At 38.7% G+C, this 20,632-nt stretch overlaps 3 protein-coding genes across 3 annotated transcripts; all 3 read right to left on the bottom strand.

Annotated features, from left to right (window-relative positions):
- Nucleotides 1–543: 543 nt before the first annotated feature.
- LOC140799241 (large ribosomal subunit protein eL36x-like) lies at nucleotides 544–2,514 on the bottom strand. Its single transcript, XM_073153453.1, has 4 exons — nucleotides 2,448–2,514; nucleotides 2,195–2,314; nucleotides 898–1,097; nucleotides 544–775 (listed from the first exon to the last, which is right to left on the bottom strand). The coding sequence occupies exons 2-4, from the start codon at nucleotides 2,294–2,296 to the stop codon at nucleotides 745–747; spliced, it is 333 nt and encodes a 110-aa protein (XP_073009554.1). The 5' UTR covers nucleotides 2,297–2,314; nucleotides 2,448–2,514; the 3' UTR covers nucleotides 544–744.
- Nucleotides 2,515–9,746: 7,232 nt separating this feature from the next.
- Nucleotides 9,747–11,633, bottom strand: LOC140798811 (fasciclin-like arabinogalactan protein 4). The gene has a single exon (XM_073152874.1). It carries the CDS (start codon nucleotides 11,174–11,176, stop codon nucleotides 9,971–9,973), a length of 1,206 nt encoding a protein of 401 aa, XP_073008975.1. The 5' UTR covers nucleotides 11,177–11,633; the 3' UTR covers nucleotides 9,747–9,970.
- Nucleotides 11,626–19,303, bottom strand: LOC140798810 (protein ESMERALDA 1-like). Its single transcript, XM_073152873.1, has 10 exons — nucleotides 18,729–19,303; nucleotides 17,603–17,672; nucleotides 16,226–16,293; nucleotides 16,009–16,097; nucleotides 14,979–15,176; nucleotides 13,819–14,023; nucleotides 13,550–13,717; nucleotides 13,011–13,178; nucleotides 12,711–12,901; nucleotides 11,626–12,345 (listed from the first exon to the last, which is right to left on the bottom strand). Exons 1-10 carry the CDS (start codon nucleotides 19,116–19,118, stop codon nucleotides 12,183–12,185), a joined length of 1,710 nt encoding a protein of 569 aa, XP_073008974.1. The 5' UTR covers nucleotides 19,119–19,303; the 3' UTR covers nucleotides 11,626–12,182.
- Nucleotides 19,304–20,632: the final 1,329 nt, after the last annotated feature.

Genomic DNA, 20,632 nt, shown 5'->3' with positions numbered 1-20,632 from the left:
TTTCCCAATGTGAGCTTTCGATCTAGTTGGAAAAATGAGTTCTAATTTTTTTGGCGCCTGATGATCGAAAACCATGGATAGCGAATAGATAAACATACGTGTATTCATGGACACATCTATTCCTGACTTTTAGAAATAAACTAATTTGCAACAACAAAATTATGGGCTGTTCTTTTCTTCGTGGGGTATAAGCCACAATTTTGAAGAGCTAGAATATAATTTAGCCAAGAAGCCAGTTTGCAGGTGAGGAAAAATGGCAGTGCATTAATCCTTATAAATCAAGTATTCCTAGTGATGTATCCCACTCTGACAAATAGTTCAAAATGTTTTCAGAAAAACGTAATCAAATTCTTAATATATAAAAAGTATGATACCAATAAAGAAAGATTTCTCTCAGACGTAATTAGTTCACAGATTGCTCACGATGATGAGCTTTTCTCGATTCAACAACTGAGGCCAATAGATAGCAAAACTATAGCATGGAAAGAATTAGGGTGCAGAAAGATAGACCGCCAGTCACCCAAAATATAGAGAAGACACAAATTTTGGCGACCTAAAATTCTTTAAAAAGGAATGCCACCATAGATTGAAACATCCTTAATATCACAAAGGTAAGTTTCTTGTTAAAACAAACACAGGCAGTGAACCGATAGATCTTGGAAGCAAGTCTAAAGGTCTTCACAAGTAATCAAAACTCTTAAAGTCCATCTCTACTAATGCAGAACCATCTCGACTTGCAACGTTTTATTTCTTCTTCTCGGACACTCCAGCCGACCTGAAAATCACAGTCAGGTATCAGGATGGCATTATCCAAGGTAAAAAGTAGCACCTATGTAAGAAGCTTAAATAAGGGTAAGCAACTATAAGGAAAACCATTCAAATGAAGAAAAAACACACCTCAATTTCCTGAGAACATTAGCCATCTCCTCACGCTTCTTCTTTGCTCTCTTGTGTGTACCAAGCTTTCTCTTTGCCACCTTCAGTGCCCTCTTGTCCTTTCCAACTTTAAGAAGCTCAGTAATCCGCTTCTCATAGGGAGCAAATCCAGCGACCTCCCTTATCAAGTTCCTGACAAAATGCACCCGCTTGCTGGTTTTCTGGGAAAAAAACAGAACATAACAGAGATATGTAGTTAAGTCAACTATGAAAGGAAGATAAACAAAGCACTATGATAACGAACACGATTATACATTGCATTCCAACATGTTCAGATTGCATGAAACCGTAACAGAAAAGGGACAAAATGAGGTATTTGGCAAGGAAAATTCATGAAGATTACATAACCAAATTCCTTTGGAAGGAAGAAAGGCTGCATTGGCAACAACCAACAATAATGCAGAATTTCCAACTATATTAATGTTTCCTTTTCTGAGAAGATAACAGTAACATCAGCATCATTGTTTGGTTTGTCTAGAACAAAAGGCATCTTAGAGATTGAAAAACCCAAAATGGCAAAATATAATCTAAATTAAAACATGAAACCAAAACAGTAAGGTATACATATACTTTCAAAAGAACACTGAAAGGCATTAGAATCTATCAACATCAGAATATCTGCAATTAATTTGAATTCCAAATGCATGCTACAGAGTATTAACTTTGTATAAGATGCTAAGGTGATGCCTATATGACACCGCCTAAGTCACCCATGGTACCAAGATAACAGCTTTTCAAGACAAGCCTAGGAGACTAAATGCTCATTGTATAATTCTAAACATCTGCTGTTTATATAATGTTTCGATTAGCAGAATAGCAACAACAGGATACAACAAATGGCACGCAAATTCATAAAAAATATAAAACTACTGTCGCTGAAGGAAGAACAACGCCGAAACAGTTACATCATCCCATACTAAAGTGGAATTTCTACAAGAATTTGTTCTTCTAAGAACAATAAAAGGAGACAGATCAGAGAGTTTGCACAACAAATAATTGTTCCACTAGTATTAACATGACTCAGGGAAAAGAAAAACGAAATTATCGCATATATTTGTTGTAAATCATCATATCATTCTACATGCAAAACTTGCGTGATCTCCTTTTATGTCTTCTTCAACAACCCAGATATGACAAAAACAAAACAAATACATTTCCCACAAGTCTACAACCAGAACTACGAAGATTGGCTCCATTTCCGTATCCCAATAGTTGAAACGAAAGAGCAACGAATGAAACAATGGGATCAGATATTTACCCCTTTCCTGCTCGAAGGACGAGGAGGCAGCTCCCTCTTGGTGACGATGTGACCTTTGTTGAGCCCAACAAAGATACCGGTGTTCGGCTGCGAAGGGGCCATTGCCAGAACCCGATTCCTCTACCAACAAGCAATATGAGACGAATCAAACCAGTATCACGCCAAGAACATCGAGAAGAGAAAGCAAATAAACAGTAATTGCTCAGGGTCTCAAGGAATAATGGAGCCAACCAGATCGAGAAGGGTTTCTTACCTCGAAAACCCTACAGCCGACGACGTCGAGAACCCTAAGTTTTGGAAGAGGAAACCCTAAATAGACACACGGGAGCACACTAGGGATCACGGATCTCAAAGACCACGCGTCGTGAATCGGGACTGAGAACTGTAAGTTTTTGTTATTGGGCTTGGCCCAGGAATAGAATACTGTGCTTGAGAAGAGACCTGACCATTTACTTGGGCTCTCTTTTGGGCCTCATGTTTTTTTAATATAATATTTATGTTTTAAAGTTGAATCATGCCATATTTCAAGCTTGATTCAAGCCCAAATCATGCTCAATACGGCTCGAATTGATTAAGACATAAAATTGTTTACTGATCGGCTTGTTTAGACTCAAGTTAGGCTTAAGCTCAAATTGAAAAAATTTCAATTTAAGCTTGATTCAATATTTAAGTTCGAAATTAATTTTAATTCAAGCTTGATCATAGCTCAGTTTTATTAAGCTCAGCTCAATTACACCCCTACTAAAAACTAACAATAATGGCATTCTAAAAGATTTTAAAAAATTTGGTAGCAATTATGATATTTTAAAGAATGTAATGATTGATAATTATGATAGTTTAAAAGTTTTCTATGGCAATTATGTAAAAAGCCTTAATATTTAAAATATTACTCAAGGGCATTAATGTTATTTTACATCTATATTTAATGCAACTTATCTATATGTTAAATATTTGTTAAGACAACTAACTCTAAAATATTAAAAGCAAAATGCGAATAATATATATCCATATTGTTGAATGTGAACAACATTTTTTTTCCTACTTTTTTAAACAAGAATTAAGATAAAATGTATAGTCCAACTCTTATTTTTATAATTCCTTAAAACCATTTGAAACAATTCTGAACTTGAGATAGAAAGAGTAAAGTAAATCTATATAATGCCATGCTTGTGTGCAGAGTGGGGTTGCCAAATGCCAAATACGTACGTAAAAGTTCATGCACTCGTATATATGTAAATCCTGCAATAATGTCGGTGAACATCTTATACCCACCCGTGTGCTTAGAGATCTCTTTGTCCTACGTAAAACTTCATCTAGTTGGATATTCTTTCCGAGTATAGCCATAAGAGGGAGTTGGAATCTTTCTATTCTTGCATGCCTCCCATCTTCTTAGTGAGTGATTCTTGAGGTCACCTTATAATTTCTTACTTGCAAATAGATCTTATTGGATTTAGTTCATCAAAATTATTAAGGATATTTCTCTCTCTATGGTATTTAATTTCTACTTGATATCTTTGGAGAACATGCCAAGCCCATTCACAGGTTAGGTATATATTGAAAGAGCACCTGTGACCACTCTTGTTCTCATCTATATATGTCTGCTTAATTAAATAATCAATATATAGTAGAAGAATAATTAACCAATCCAGTGCTACTTAGACTGATAGTGTTTCAGTTAAACTGTCATGATTGGAAATTGAACATGAGAATACTCCGATAACAAAAGCCTCTTTAACCAGCTGAGCATGATTCCATTAATTGGCGTGAAGTTTTAATAGCCTTATCAGCATGATTCCATTACATGCCAAGAGTAGTACACCTAGTTCTCAAGCAATGATATTAATTAAATGATAAAAAAAAACCATCTGAATTGGATACATCCATAGAAGAAAAGTGCAATCTGAAGTTAAAATATTAAGTTAATCTAACTAGGAAAAGCAGATAAAGAAGAGAACTTATTCAAAAGGCCAAGGAGTTAACTATTCCTTTTGTGAATGTGAAGCTAAGAATTCTTTCTACAGAACTCCTGTACCTTTCCACAATCATGTGGAGGAAGACTGAAGGCTTCTTTCTTTTTCTCAAATCAATAAAACTAAAAGAAACTCTACTGAAGAAGATGGGAAATCAATTAATCAAAGAACACAAGTACTTCTTCTCTTCTCTTCTCTTCTCTTTGGACCAACCTTCTTCCAATATAATACTCCAAAGGTACAGAAACTAAGTTTGAGCTTCATAACATCCAGAAGAAGAAGAAAGAAAAGGAAAACAAATCTTGGCCATGGGTATGCCTACCTCATCAAAACCAAGTTACACAAACTCCAACAAATTGAAAAGGAAAAAAAACTTGGTATCGTTTTATAAATTACTTGGCTATGGCAGTCTCTCTTCTAGCCTTCTTACTCCTTAGGAAGCCACCAACTCCCTCTACAGCACTAAAGAAAGAATCAACCTCACCCTCTATACCGAGTTTGCGGCAAGCTCGAGCAATCCTGACCTTCCTCTTCCCGCACACCGTCGGCGTAGGTTTCCTCGGCGGCGGCGGCGGTGGGCAAGTGAGAGCCCTAGGAATCCTGTGTCTCGGCGACGTCGGCGTATGATAACCCTCATCGTCATCACCACTACCACCACCACCACCACCTTCTTTTCCCATTCCAACTTCTTTCTCATCATCTTTTGATTTCGATCCAATGGCGGACTCCATGTCTTGTTCTGCCACGTTGTTATCTACTTGTAGCAAATCCCAACGTTGGTCTAGGATGAGTTTGGAGGAGGAGGAGGAGGAGGAGGTTGGAATAATATTATTCCTTCTTGGGCACAGAGAGCTCGACATTGGAAACTTATCGGAGTTCTGTGCGAATAGGGAAACGAACAAGAAGGGTGATAGGGAGAAGATGAGTCGTGGCTGCGAAAAGAGCCGACAAAGGAAGAGCCAAGAGACGTAAATGAGAGAATAAGAAGACAGCAAGAATAGAACCCCTCGGAAGCTTGCAACCTTCTTGTAATATATCCACCTGGTGTATTTGGGCAATTTACAAAGCGGTCCTCTGTAGCTCTCACCTGCACGACTTCTATACGACCCCCCCTCTCCGTTTGTTAGTTGAGTGAATTCCTGCATCTTGATTCTCTATAAGATCACGTGCCTTTGCGTTGCTTTGTACTTATACTTACCTTTATTCCTTGCCCGTTTACATAGGATTCTTCAGTAGCTTTGGACGTTTCTAATCGGAATTGAAACGGGTTTTAAACCCAAAGTCCGATTACGATCCTTTTTAAAAAAATTAAAAAAAAAACTTAATCCAATAAAGGGGAGTGGTTATGAATTAAGGGTGGATTGGAATGGAGTGGGGATGGAAGGTGACAAATTTTGGTAGGTAGTTAAGAGGGGGGAAATATACGTACAAAAATAGTGCATTGGATCCTTCACCCAATGAGCTGGAGAGAAGATTCTTTTCAACTAACTGCTTGTCCTTACTTGGCCTTACTTGGCCTCATATTAGAGCTAAATCCAGTATCCATGATATCATATGATCCACTCTAGTTCATGGAACCATAATTAAGTTGACTTTCTTTAATTCCATACATTTTTTCTTATGGCTAAATTCATATCTACCAAAACTCGAATACTTTATCTTTTATTCTGAAATGAATGCCTTGTCTTATTATTATGATAAAGTTTGGTAGTAACTTTAGAAGGCAAAAATAAAATAGAGAGCACAACTTCCCCACACCACTTCCACTGCATCACAATTCACACACCTTGATGATGCCATAGCAAGTCATGCATGCCTCCCCTATTCCTTCATGATTATGCCCCCATGTTAAGCCATCATCATCTCCCATGTCAAGCAATCATCCCCTTTGCAGGTCAAATAGTCTCGCCATCCATCCCCCCACCTCCAACTGCATCACATTCTTGGGATCATGCATCCAAACTTTTTCCATCTCTCCAAAAGTTAATTGCAAGGTGGTTGTCTTTAAATTTCTTCTTGTGTTATTATTTGATGAGACAAAAATATGGGCCATCAAGCTTTGACAACAAGACCATGGATGATTCATAGAGACATTCATGTTTACATATGTTCATCTTTTTTACTGTTTTCACATTCCAAGAAACTACATTAAATAGGACTATTGTTTTAGAGAGACTAATCAAGTTACTAATTGGTTAGCGTCTTTACGCTCTGAGATCAAATCATTTTATAGCAAGTGTGCTCGAGAGAATTATATACTGCGAAGAAAAAGCCGTTAACACTGGCGACGACGACGGCATCATAGGACAGGAATCTGAAGTAGGTAAGACATGGAAGAATGTTTGGAGACACCTTGAGTAGAATTTAGCACAGTACCATGAGAGCATCATAAAGTGTGGCAAAGGGATAGGGGGCTTTAGGTAAAGCTGAGGGTTTGTAGAAGTTAAAGCCTGGCCCATGATGTCATATTAGGCTGGGCTATTTGGGCCACACCCTGGCCCTGAGGCGTCAAAAGCTGACCCCTAACTAGGGCGTGGGGTTGTGTCCCTTATGGTAGGGCAACTTGCCTATCTAGGGTTTAGGACCACCAAGATTCTATCTGCCGTCGTCCCAAATGTACTTCATGGGCTGGGCAACAACTTTGGTTCCGGATAGCAATCAGGCAGTATAATGTACGGAATCAAAATTTTATGATTTTATTGTTCTTTGATTCTCTCATGTATATTGAAATTTCAGTAACCTTTCTATTCTTTTCTTAGATATTGAAATTGATATTTAATAATACATTGCAGAGATGAGTTTATAATTATATATATATATAATTAATTTAACTCATTAACACGGCAACTGTTGGTTTAGTTGACTAATATGTTATATATTTATCTATATTGCTTTGGCAACTAAGAATGCTGCTATAAATTTATAAACATTACACTAATTTGTATGCATCTAACAGAGTCAATTAGTTATCATTTTTACATTAGAATTATACTGGCATTCAAATCTTTACTCGACCCTAATTCACTCCTATCTTGTGTTTATTACCTTGTCCTTATTAAAAGTCTTATCTGAAAGGACCTGTGAACGTAGTAGCTGTGCTGCAGATAAAAGGACTCATGAAGGGTACACTTCTCTTCATCAGTTAAAGATCCAAACAGTGGCTTTTATGTTTTTTTTTAAACTATTAAATGTGCTCTTCTGTCCCTCAAGTATTCATCTAAGTCCTGAAATGTTGAATACTTAAAGATTACATGTTAGTAATGATTCAGCAAACCTTGCATTCTCATGCACAACACTGGCATTCAATGCTGAAAATGTCAGTGTAATAATTTAGCTTCTTGTTACAAGATTCCAAGATAAAACAGGGCTTGATACCTTTAAATTAAAAGAGATTTGAGAGCAGAGTTGACTCAAAACAAGATGAAAGCTGCTGGAGTTTCACGCAATAAATGACTTAGATCTGCTGCAAAGTTTAGACAACCTAAAATTCTGAATGTCAAAAAACCATAAATTCTGAGTTTTCTTTAATGAAGGCTAGTTTCTAATTTTTTTTTATTTGGTGTGCATAGATAGATACACTTCTAAAGTTCTCTTTTATATATATACAACTCTAAAATTAATATTTATATGTATGTCTTTCAAAATATTTAGCTTTTGGGTGGATATAGGCATAAATTTTGATTCCTTTAATAGTAAAAGAGCAAAAAATATCCTCTCTTTTATGCATCCAATAATCTCAAGTAAGCGGTATATTTATCTTTTTCATCTATTGAATGGTTCATATTTTAAATAATAAGTTTCATAGGTTATGCACATAAATATAAAATTTAGAAGGGCATACAATACTTGCACACAAAAAAGAAGACAAAGAAAAAAACCAAAAGATAAAAACAAATATAATCATTTCCATAGCCCATAAAAGAAGGTATTCCAAAAACCAAAGTCATATGTGCAGTGCTCCAGTTATTTCCATCAAGAAATGTACTAAAAAACGGGTCATTTAGAGTCCAGTGGGCTTATCCGGGCCTATGGGCCCTAGGATTAGTTTTTTTTTAATTATTTATGAGCCTAAAGGCTAGATATGAGTTAGATAAAGAGCCAACCCTCTCTAGATACAGAGACACTGAGGCCCCACTGAGCTTTTTAGCTGCCTAGTTTAGACTTCAAGCAATATGCGTTGCCGAACAATTACTCCGAACTAAACACTACCGAGACCTATTCTAAGCTATTGCGTTGCCAAACTGTCCTTCAAGCTACCGCACTGCCGAGCCATCAACTAAATCAAGCTAAAGACAATAAAAAAAAAACTAAATCAAGCTAAATTACCAAACTATCAACCATCAAATAATTTCTCGATAATATTGTGTATGAGCTCCTATGTTTAGGATTGGTTTTTTTTTTTTTAATTTATGTTTAGGATTGGTTTTTTTGTTGTTGTTGAAATTAGCAAGCTTCATTCAGCTGGCCGGACCTGAGCTAGCAAGCTAGCCCGGGTTGTCGAGGCCCAAAATGTTACAAAGATCTGAGGGAAACGGCCTAGCCAGGTCCAACCCACCTGAGGACCTTGCCACCTTCCCCCGGTTAGCTGCCTAGTCGGCCGCCCTATTTGCCTCTCTGAATACATTTAATACATTCCACTCCCTACACTCCCTAAGCAGGCTGTGGCATTCATCAGTGATGTTCCTAATACACCACAGAGGGCTCTTCTCTCTTCGTAGGATTTCTGCGAGCTCCCGGGAGTCGACCTCCAGGTGCAGCTGGCTCACTTTGCCCACCGACCGGAGACCAAATCTTGCCGCCCACGCTTCCGCATATAAAGCATTCTTATTAGGACACGGCTCCCTAGCAAGTTGTAGCACCTTGCCTGCCTCATCCCTGAGCACCATGACCACACCCCCTTGGTAACTGACTGGTACGTTTAGGATTGGTTAAATGATCGGGCGACTCCACAGTACATAGGAAGGAATGTAGGATTCCCTACATGCTTAATTGGAAGAATTCGCTACATGTGTTGACGTGGACCCATGACAGTAAAAAATTCCAGAGCATACGTGGTCCCCCCAAAAACGAGGCGGGTCCCACATGTCACGGACGACGACGTTGGCAGGAAGTAAAGATCGAATCCAACGGGTGGCGGACAGCTCCGCGTGTACTAAAGTCCTCTTGCCGCCAGCTCATTCCCTCGACAGTACCGTCACCGTTTTGGTGAGCGTACCCCCCGCCGAACTCCAATAACTCTCTCGTGGATCGAGCTACACCTCCCTCGTCGTCGTCCATCTCTTCCTACCTCATCTCAACGCCATTTTTAGAACTCGGAAGAAGGCGAGGAAAGGAAGGTATCTTTCACGAGTTTTACAGTTACCGACTTTCGCAGTAGCTAGCTCCAAGGAAAAAGGAAGAAAGAAGAAAGATCGATTCTTGCAGCAAAGGCCTCCATTTTCTGATTCAAATTTCAACTATAAAAATGGGAGTTTTGGTCAAAGAAGGCGATGGAAAGATGCAATTAATCTTTCACGAGTAGAGAGAGGAGGAGAAGAAGAGAGAGAGGAGGAGAGACAGTAAGAAACGAAGGAATGAATCAATTTTCTACTAATTTAACGAATTCTTCAAATTATTCCAACCAAGACCCAATAAATCTCTCCCCACAATAATAACGGGAAAACAAGGAAAAAGATGGCTGCTTTGCAGCTAAAACCTCCATTTCTCGTATACAATCCCGAATCCCAAAAGAACAAAAAAATTACCCAAAAATTTAGCAGAAAAGAAAAAAAAGAAGGAAAAAAATAAACAAAAATCCAGATCTCTCTCACACCAGTAGTAGAGACATTAACACTATACAACCCACGGCCGCCTTCCTCCTCACGGCTCCGGATCCAACCTCTTCCCTCCTCCCCGGCGGCGAAGACAACCTCGTCGGCGGCGTCTCCTCCGTCGTCTCTGGCGCCATTGCTGCCATCTCCAACGGAGGCGCCGCCACCTCCCCAAACCCGAAGATCTCCCTCGGGAGCAGTACCCTCGACACGGCGAACACCGCGACGGGGTTCTGGTCGAACACCGTCCTCGTGATCGTTGCCTGCACAATCCCCGTGTCGATCGTCACCGTCCCATTCACCCTCGTGATGTTTAGGGTGAACCGGCCGGCGCCGGTCACCTCCGTTGCCAACGTGGGCTGGACCGGGTTGACTATAGATTCTAAGGAGCCCAAGGGATAGTAGGAATGGAGGGCGTGGAAGCGGAGCACCGCCGCCTTCTTATCCGCCGCCAGGGACTGCAGCCGCCACGTGGCAGGCAACCCGGCGAAGGCGTCGTCCGTGGGGACGAAGACGGTGATCCCGGCGCCGCCCTCGTCGCCCTCGAACTCCTCGGCAACTCCTGATGCTTCCAGCATCGACGCCGCGACGTTGAACCCGCGCGCCTCCACGAGGACCCTCGTCACGTTCACTCCCGCCGGAGACCGGCTCTCCGAGGCGGCGAGGTCGAACCCATAAGGGACCAGGAACCCATCCACCGCGAAGACGCTGATGTTGTATGGAACGGCGATGACCGGGCCCAGCACGGTGGCGTTCGAGAACGGCACCGGCGAGCGTACCGACGAGGCGGTGAGGTTGACGGCGCCGAGGTCGGCGGCGGCGCGGCCGGTTGTCTGGTAGAGAGTGGTGATGAGCTTTCCCGCCGCGGGGAGGCGGCGGAGATCGGCGGGGGAGAGGTACTCGAGGAGGACGTGGTAGCGGAGGACGTCGGCGATGTCGGTGGCGGGGGAGGCGGCGGCTGCGGCTGCGGCGAGGTCCGAGCGGAGGAGGTAGGTGTTGGGAACAGCGAGAAGGGTCAGGGAGGACCGCCCATTGAGCTCACGGTCGACCGAGGTCGACGTCAGCAGCCGGTTGAATCCGGAGAAGTCGGGGTAGGCGGAGAGGAGCGCAGTGATGTTAACCGCAACAGCCGAGGATGGTAAGATTAGGAATAAGACCAAGATGGCGAGGGTAGAATGGGAAAAGGGAGGAGAAGGGACCATCTTCTTCTTCTTTTCTGTCTCTCTCTCTTCGGTACCGAAGTGAGAGAGTGAGAGAGTGAAGGGGAGAGCGAGAGATGGGGGTGGGGAAGAAGATGAGGAAAATATTTTATTAATTAATTGGTTTTCTTTTCTTTTTTTTTTTTTTTTTTTAAGAGATCTATAGTTATTAATTGATGGTGAGATTTTATAAAAATTGAAGAGGGTGTTGTAAATAGAATGGCAGATAGATCTGATGACGAGATGTGCGTTTTATCGATCCCATCCTTGTCTGGTTGGCTCGCTTGTCGGTCTAGCTGGACGAAGGAACACGTGATGAGCTGCAGCGTCGGATAGCTGGCCCCCAATCGGGTTAAAGGCCTCGCGGATACGGATACAAAACCCGACCCGCTATTAATCTCGACCTTTCTTGCTGATGTATTCTTAACATCATAGGCAAATAAATAAAGATGTAACGAATTTGTAACTAATTTCTGCATTATTAACCCTTGTAATTGGGCACAAAGTTATACACGATGATGTCATGATTACACAAAAAGGAAAGATGCCTTTCTGAAAAAAATGAAGAATAAGAAGAATTCTTCACAACATCAGCTACAAGGGACAGTAACCTAGCTATACAAATGTCAGAAGAAAATGATCTACAAAGGCTAGTATCCCAGGTGACCAAAATTTCCTGCTTATCTTTACAAACATTCACATATGACAAGAAGAAACCAAGACATTTACGGACGTCCACCAGAGCAAGAGTAAAGAGTGAGGCTCCAAATGCTGTTAGATACAAAAGCTGTCAGCGCCAAGGGTAATTTAGCTTGAAGGCTCCCATACATCGCCTCTTCCGACTATACACCACTTACCCCAGGCTGAAAAGAATTTGTTGATTTGCGCTCATTCGGGCAATGACCAAAACTGGTACTCCACCAGATACCGCTGAAAGAATGAATGAATAACACACCGACACAAAAATCAGGTCAGCCTCCTAAGTTATACGAAAGTCCTCCAGTTGATACTATCTATCCTGTAAAGAACTCAAAACTTCTGTTTTGTTTGATCGGCACATGCAGTCTGGGCAGGGATAGCTATAGATAGAATCATTTGGTCTTTTGATTTCAATTCCCTTGGCATCACTGTGAGATCGCATAGTTAGCAACTGTCGTTTCAATGCCTTCCACCTGTTAGAAAAGGTAAACAAAAAGATAAAGTATGTTGATCATCCAAATACACCGTTCCAAAAGAAAAAGATAAAAAAAGACATGAATTTGAACAAAACTAGTGATGTATCAAACAACTACATTGTTAGGGAACCATATGCTTTGCGAACTCCCTGAGTTTTGCTCAACTGTGCGACCCAATGATTAAAAAATAAGTATATTGATGCAATGGAATAGTTATAACTTGATGGCTGATAAAATAAGTGCCTAAAGATTTGAGCAATGAATGCATAGACATCAGCAAGCTTTTAAAGTAAAATAAAGTGAGTCGCATAGCAAACTAATGTTGAGGTGAATTAGTGTTTATTAAGGCTAAGAAAATATACCCAATATTTGGATTGTCAAATAACACGGCTAATTTCCTTTTGTCAGGCTTAATAGTCTTAGAATGCCCACCGTACAGGTGTCTCCTGTGACCAATTAGGAATTGAGGAAAGTTTCCACCTTGTGTAGTTACAAAAACTTCGCTATGAAGACAAACACTGTAGTCAATAGCAGCCATCCTGGAAGAGAAATTCTGGAACAGATGCTTTCAAATTAGAACAGTGAAAAAACCAGAAGAATCATTAAGTACTAAATTAAAAAAAAAAAAAAAGATACTGAAGAAAAATAGATAACATGCCTACCTTAAATGGAGCAAGCTCCTCAGCTGATGCCAGCGTTTCTTTAGTTTGTAAAAGGGGAAACATTTCAAGAAGTGGACCCATGGTCTTCTCTGCTTTGTAGATCTTTCCAGAAGCCAAATAAATAGCAGTGCTATTGCTGAAACCCATTCCACGGAGCATCAATCCTACCTGAAACATGAAAAATTAAGGTATAGGAATCATGAAACAAGGTGCAAGACGACATCACTATAGTGCTTTCTCCTCTTCTAGCTTTTATAAGGGTTTTAGGTGATACTATATATTTGCTTCAACAAACAATTCTGCTTCCACCTGAATGCCTCTAAAAGATACAAACTTGAAAAGAAATATCTCATTTCTTCACATTTAAATCTCAATCTAATAATTGCAGCAGCAAGAGATGGTTGTAGAGCAATGCTACTCTAAGGAGGTGCTTCAAATTTCATTTCTGAAAAAATAGATACATAAGTCCTCAAGATTATATATTTATTTATACCTTAGAATTTTCTCTAAAGGAATGACATGGAATTACAGAGAAGTACCTCCAGAGGTGTAAGCGGACATTTGCCATTAATCCTTATAGCACCAGGTCGTATTACACGGCCGGGTTTAGTAAATTTTCCTCTCCAACCTCTTTCTCTTGCTGCATTCATTTCCTGCCTCTCCTGTTCACCACCATCAAATATGCAACACGAGAAGGCAACCATATCCTGCAGAAAGATGACTATGTCACTCAAATCCCCAATTACATCACTGTAGGTCAAAACTGCAGCAACAAAACCAATGTCAAAAATCATTAATGCAAACTGACCTCTTCAAAGCGAAGATGTACTGCAATATATTTCCCATTATTCTCGAAACTCCGTTCTTTTATCCGAGAAACCAATTTTTCAGCCAAATTTGCAATAGGATTTGAAAATTTTAAGGCTTCAAAATTAGCTAGGCACCTTAATCGTTGGACAGCAGAAGGGGAATCAAATGACAGACGATTTGCAAAAGGAGATATCCTTATAAACCTACATTTTCAAAAGAAGCAGATTCGTTAAGCAGTTATTAGTCTATAAGTCCATTAAACACACTAGTATGCATTATCAATCAGTTAGTTTAACAGTATCATTTTATCAGTTTTTCTACATACAAATGATAACTCTAGAACTTTCAGAAGTAGACATCTTTGCTGATATAAAAATATAAACATATGGGTACAATTTTCCCAAAGATATATCAAGCCTATCTCTTGTATATTTAAGTTATTTTCTAATTTGTGAATTTATAATGGTGACAAATTGTTCTGCAAGAGATAAGCACCAGTTTGAGCAGCTGACAACACCTACTCTCAAGAGCGAATATACCATTCTCGGCAGGAGTTCCTTGTTATATAAAATAAAAAGTGCATTGTGCAGGAGAAAGGGGGGAAAAAAATCAAAATTCAACTTCCTATGAGAAAATCTCACATAAAGGAGTAATCTACCAAAATTTGACTGTAATTGTTGTTTTGTAGATCCCAGAAAATATCATTTAGATCTTAGATGCGGACTGTCTATACTAGATTAGAAATACCAGGACACTTCAGAAGAAACTATACTTTAATAGGACTGTCCAATTCTCCCCTTTCTCTTACTAAAATTCAATCCAAACAGGAGAGAATCTCTCTTTTAACTCTCTTCTTTTCTCTCCTATTCTCTCTGTTCAAACAGGGCGTCAAATATGCTGTTGATGCCATCATGAGGAGAATTAATATCTACTACTACTATTACCATAATGATAATGTTAAACTTACTAATTTGTACCTAGCAACATAAGTTAGTATTGGTACCACCATTATAAGAAAAGAATATAGGCTTTATTAGTTGATCAAAAGAGTGAATACACTGCAAGTAGCAATGAGTGGCATAGATTCTCATAAGCAGTAGAAAGGTTTCAATCAATCATCTTTAACAATTAAAAATATAAACAGGATGTTCGACTCACTTTTCCTCAACCAACTTAGGAAGAACAGCATCCTTGTAATATTGAATAGAAGACCAAGCTTTTACTTTGAAATTAAACACATTACTCATGTTGTGACCAAATCGTTCCATTATTAATTCGGGCACCTTATCAACCACTCGCACATCGTTTGCAAGAGTTTTGATGAAGTGATCCTCATCATAGATATCCCTAAATTTGCTGCATCCAAATACATTGTCAGTTGTATCTTCAACATCAATTCTCTGCATACTATAAACTATTAAAATATTAGCTACGAATCTTATTCTTCCATGCAGGTAATACAAAAGTAAAGATCTTGACTTTTAGGCTTGCATAACTCCTGAAATCTAATGCAGGTGAACATCAACGAAAAGAAAGCCAATATAGGATCAACATTCATATATACAACCATATACAGTAACGTGATTGCATTTTCTACTAGGCTTGATCCATAATTGCATAACATGTCCACAACAAGAGTGTTCATCTGTAAAGATTGCCTAGAACAATGTTAACCTAGCTCCATTACCTATCACTTACTGGTCTGATATCCTAAATTGCATATTGTTGTACTTTTTTGACACTAAAGCTACCAACCAATTATTCATTGTTCAATATGGTAGGAAGCAAACATAAAAGATAGTCATACATGGAATTTATCATCAATTCACCATGAACTACTAAAAGCCCCATTTGGAAAAAAGAAGCTTAGTAACATTTTAAAGCCTACTTATCTTTCTAAGGCGGTGGGACATTTCAGTCCTACTGTTGCACCTTATAGCCTCAGCATACTAATCGACAACCTCAGAAAACACAATATGCTTACCAAAATGACTTACTGCAAGCTTCACTCTCGACATGTTGTAAAAGATGACTTGCTATCTATTAGAAAACTCAGATAAACTAATAACAAGTTAAACCCGAGCTACTCAAATTTCAAATTAGTAAACCGTTCAGCCAAAAACTGCAGTCATCGTACTACAAGAAGCAGATATACCACCCAGAGAAAATAAGAGAGTATCTCACAAACCTAGGATCTCTCCAGATGCTGTGATAGTGGAAATTTGGTATAACAAGCGTAGCATTCAGATAGCCTGCTACTGCTACTGCATTGCATATCTAGAAATGTACAAGATAGGCAAAATAAGTAATCAATGAAACATATAAAAAAGAAGAAGAATCCAGACACCTAAAGAGAACCAATTAAAACCATTACAACAAGAAAATGGAAAAGGAAAAATGACAACCGATGTTCGCTGTTGATTCAAGCCACCATTTGCTTCAATGTAAATGTAACCATTTGATTCTGGCAAACCTACATGAGTTGAAAAGTAAGATGGTAGATAGTTTTCTTGAGAAGTAAATGTCTAAACAAGATAACTAACAGCATATCAGAAGTACTGAATAAATGCAATGCTCCAAAATTCAACACTTCGGCAGCAATCACATAGATCATATGAAGTAATATTTCAAAATTGTTAAGACAATGTAATCTGGCATCAATTCAAAGCAACTTGAATATTGATTTTTAAAATAATAAAAGAGAACTTGAAAACAACTTTAAAAAAATTGTACTGTGTAAGAAGCATAGAATTCAGCTATCAAATTTAGTAATTAGTATCAAGTACACTAAAAGGTATTTCTTTTTTGGATATCATAGCTTAACCATCCACCATTTCATCCTTCTCATTTGCAGCTATAAAGAATAGTGTGTTAATCCTAAACACGGAGCTATCTTAAACAAATGGATCAGATGATGCTTACTAATCATGCTCATCAAGCAATGGATAATTGCTTAAAATTTTACTGAGGCATCACTAAGTGGATTCTAGCAAATTGTTGAATAGGACCTAACTGAAAAAGAGAAGTAAATGATATGAAAAGATTATTTGGCGAAAAACAAACTAAAGATATAGGTGGACATAGGTGGACAATTAACACAACTAGTTCGATCTTAGTAGTTCTAATTATCTAGCACAACTAGTGCGATCTTAATAGTTTTAGTTATCTAGCACAACTTTTTCTTTTCATCATCTTGGCTTTCCACTTTTGACTCAAGCAACAAAAAATGACCCAAATATTATGTATTATTATGGTAAACAAACTTCTCGGATGTCAATATAGCTCTTCTTTGAGGAGTTTTGGATCAATTATGATATTTTAACAGATAATGATAAACACAGAATTTGTATTTAAAAGAGAAAATGATATACTACAATCTATCTCACATCAAATTTCAGTCATCCAAATAAGTATGGAAATTAAACTTTGTAATGTGGCTTTATAGGATACACTATTGCAAAGAGAAGCAAAGCTGGTTATGTCAAAATTGCTATTGCAGATCTACAGGAATAAAGTGATAGATTAAAAGGCATGGAATAACAGATTCAACATGAAAGAATATGCTAAAAAAAGGTCTCCATGGTTGAGCATAAAAAGTTTTATATGCTAAAAGTCACATGCACAAGGAAGAATTACATTCAAATTTCAAGTGGCATAGAAAGAGAATGAGCTTGTTAGTTCAAAAAGCATATAGATATTAAATTTCCCAATTTACAGGAAAAAAAACAGAAAAAAAAAAAATCAAAAGCTACATGCTACAATAAATTTTGGCAAATCAGTACCATTTGTGCTTGTGTTTATGCATGGTCTCCAGCCACCGCCTTTATAAGAGTGCTTCCATACAGTTGCTATCTACAAAATTTAAAAGCATAAGAGTAGCTATCACAACTTAGTAATCTACTATCAAAGTACAACATCCATGGTGAGGAAAACCTAATAAAATGTAGGGAAATGAATTTAATGATTTCATGAACTTGACATTAAACCTAGTCAAGATCATATACTGTTACGATGGCTAGGAACCATAATTACTTATGGAATATTCAGCATGGAATTAATACTGATTCTATATAAAGAATACTTCCTATTACAGGAATACATTCTTTCTATTTTCAATCATGTGCATAGTAATTTAGGTGCTCTTGTAGAAGAACCAGACAAATATTTCATGTTTGGTTTCAATTACATTCATGTCCCCTAAACAGAAACATACTGTTTTGCACTAAAGTATACAATATCATCTCCCTAAGAAATTGAGCAAACATCCACCTATGATTTCTCCAAAGATAAGAGGTCAAATCCGACCATTACTATGACTACACAATGGCTCGAGGTTACTTACCTCAGAAAGACCTTTCAATGGTGGACAACTAGATGTGATCATGCATGCACATTGTAATCTCCAAACCTATATAATCCCATATGCTCATACAACAAGAATTTACATATGTAAAATGATGAATACTCGTAAGCATGAATTGATCCTGTCAATTAAACACATTTAAATTTATAATTCGTAACATGCACGAACCAAAAACCTATATAAGCTTTATGAAGATCTCTCCTATTACTATATGACACACCCACAACGGGATACCCTAATACAATTCTAAGGAAGTCACAATCAAGTCCCAAATGTCTCCAATACCAACCACATCTAAATTTCCAAGAACTTGCAGAAATATATGTTGCATTTTTCGATACTAAGTTTAATAAATTTAATGATCCAAACGACCAGCATTAAGCAAACTATACAGAAATCCCAAATCTAATCAAGAGATTGTCCACGTGAAAAGATGTAACATCTGATATCACCCGAAGAGAAGTAGAAAACCTCATCAGATCCAAAGCATAACGCAATAGGATATACAAGAAGAGTGGAAACGGAGTAAAGATTCAAGAACCGACCGCATCCGTGGAGTTATCCGCATCCATATCAGCCCGGAGGCGCTCGTAGAGCTGGGGACTCCGGTACACAGATCCGGGGGCCGGCCGCGAGATGATATGCGGCACGCTGTCGAGCGATATCGAACCCATGTAGAGGAGCATCGCCGCCACATAGAGGAGCGGTGCGAAGAGGAAGATCGCCTGACGCCGCAGAAGGATCGATAGCATCACCCACGCCACCCTCTGCCCCACGCCACGTGGCGCCTGCGGCGTCCTCCCACCGCCTCCTCCCCCGGTCCCCTTCGACGGCCTCCGGTGTATGCGCGGCGATCTCCTCGGCGAAGACGGCGGCGACGGAGTCCCTCCGCCGCCGCCGCCGCTCCCAAGGCGGTTGTAGGCGTGGAGCTGCATCTCCCAACCGTTAGGGTTTCGCTATGCGGACACGAAGCGGGTCGGGGTTCCGCTCCTCCGCCCTCTCCCTCCCCCCCTTTTCTTGGAAAGTGGGAAAGGAGTTAGTTGGTGAAGGAAGGAAGAAGGGGGTGATCGGGTCGAGGTATGGGGGCGGTGTCGGGACTCGGCACACCGCGATCAAGTGCGAAGCACGTGATCCGTGGGGGTTTGCTTTTATTAGGAATTAACGGGATCGTCCCATAATTATATAAATAAATATAAGTTGATGCCAGTAGATTATTTGAGGAATTTTTATTCTGACGTTAATAATTACTCTCTCAACATTCCACCTTCCACCAGAATAACGCGTTCCCAATCCCAGGGCTCTTGTGGAATTTTTTGACCAAACTAACTCTCTGTTAGCGGTTTATAACTCAACTAGTTTCCGAGTCTCCTCCTATTTAAAATAGTCGAAAACTCATCTTGTGTGCAAATATCGAATTAAGCGTAATAATTTTGTTTCAAATATATATTATGACTACTAACAAATTAAAATTATATTTAATTACACTTTGCCCCCTGTATTTTGGCTTTGTACTTTCTAGACATTGCAAGCAGAGTAATAGGTAAAATGGATGTTCTTTAAATTACATACGAAAGACTTTGCAAATCAATAAATTTTAAGGTCTCGTTCATTTATATAACTAATCTAAATTATTCTTGTATTCCTTTATAGACTAGTATAATTTATAATAAATATATTTGATATGATATATATAAATGACTAAAATATTTTTTCGTAATAAGGACGAGAAGATAGAGAGAGATAGCGATTGAAATAATAGTTTATAAAATAATAATAGAAAGATGAGAAAGAAATCTGTATTACTATACTAGTTTTGAGATGAATGATTATTTTCTAATATTCTAGTATACAAAATTTATATCAAAACAAAAAAAATAAATAAATTATTTGACAAGTGATCAAATGAATGCAAGAGCTTACCGAATAAAGTAGTCATTAGCCCATCATGTGCTGTTCTGGAAGTGTTTGTGAAAATGCTAAGCTGGCAAAACATAGTGTGATATTGTATTGGTCTGCAGGGAGTTGGCATTCTCAGCATTTGATATGTATAATATAACACATGCACTGTTGTCAGTGCTATTGCTAACATATGAAGGTTAAGATTCTTGTTTTCTATCAGGCTATCTTGAGTGAAATAGCTGTCTGGATTCACGATGTGATTGATACCTTCGTAGATATAATCTGGATGTTGCTAGACATCCAAAACTATTCTCTGGAATCAAACAAGCAGCACAGAATGCAATGCAGCTATACCTTGGGCCCCAAGCAGAACTTGTTTTTTTTCCCCTTTCAATTTTTTTTTTCTCTGAAAAATAAAACAAAAAGAATTATTACACCTTACATTTTCTTACATTTTGACTATAATATAAATAAAGTTCTCTATTTTTAGCAAATAGGGCTCTCTATTTACGAAAAATATAAAGTCACACTGTAGCATTTGATAGATAGA

Source organism: Typha latifolia, chromosome 12 (assembly GCF_019914945.1).
Source record: "Typha latifolia isolate L0001 chromosome 12, TyphaL0001v2, whole genome shotgun sequence".
NCBI classification, from domain to species: domain Eukaryota; kingdom Viridiplantae; phylum Streptophyta; class Magnoliopsida; order Poales; family Typhaceae; genus Typha; species Typha latifolia.
Note: the sequence above shows the minus strand (reverse complement) of the source record. Positions and strands in the feature narration are given on the sequence as shown.

Coding starts and splice junctions, on each gene's coding strand:
- LOC140799241 (XM_073153453.1), bottom strand. CDS start 2,296: ATGGCCCCTTCGCAGCCGAACACCGGTATCTTTGTTGGGCTCAACAAA. Junction 1,098..2,194: donor GTCCTTCGAGCAGGAAAGGG/GTAAATATCTGA, acceptor TTTTTTTCCCAG/AAAACCAGCAAGCGGGTGCA. Junction 776..897: donor AATGTTCTCAGGAAATTGAG/GTGTGTTTTTTC, acceptor TGTGATTTTCAG/GTCGGCTGGAGTGTCCGAGA.
- LOC140798811 (XM_073152874.1), bottom strand. CDS start 11,176: ATGGTCCCTTCTCCTCCCTTTTCCCATTCTACCCTCGCCATCTTGGTC.
- LOC140798810 (XM_073152873.1), bottom strand. CDS start 19,118: ATGCAGCTCCACGCCTACAACCGCCTTGGGAGCGGCGGCGGCGGCGGA. Junction 16,294..17,602: donor CATAAACACAAGCACAAATG/GTACTGATTTGC, acceptor CAACTCATGTAG/GTTTGCCAGAATCAAATGGT. Junction 16,098..16,225: donor TGAATCAACAGCGAACATCG/GTTGTCATTTTT, acceptor GTACATTTCTAG/ATATGCAATGCAGTAGCAGT.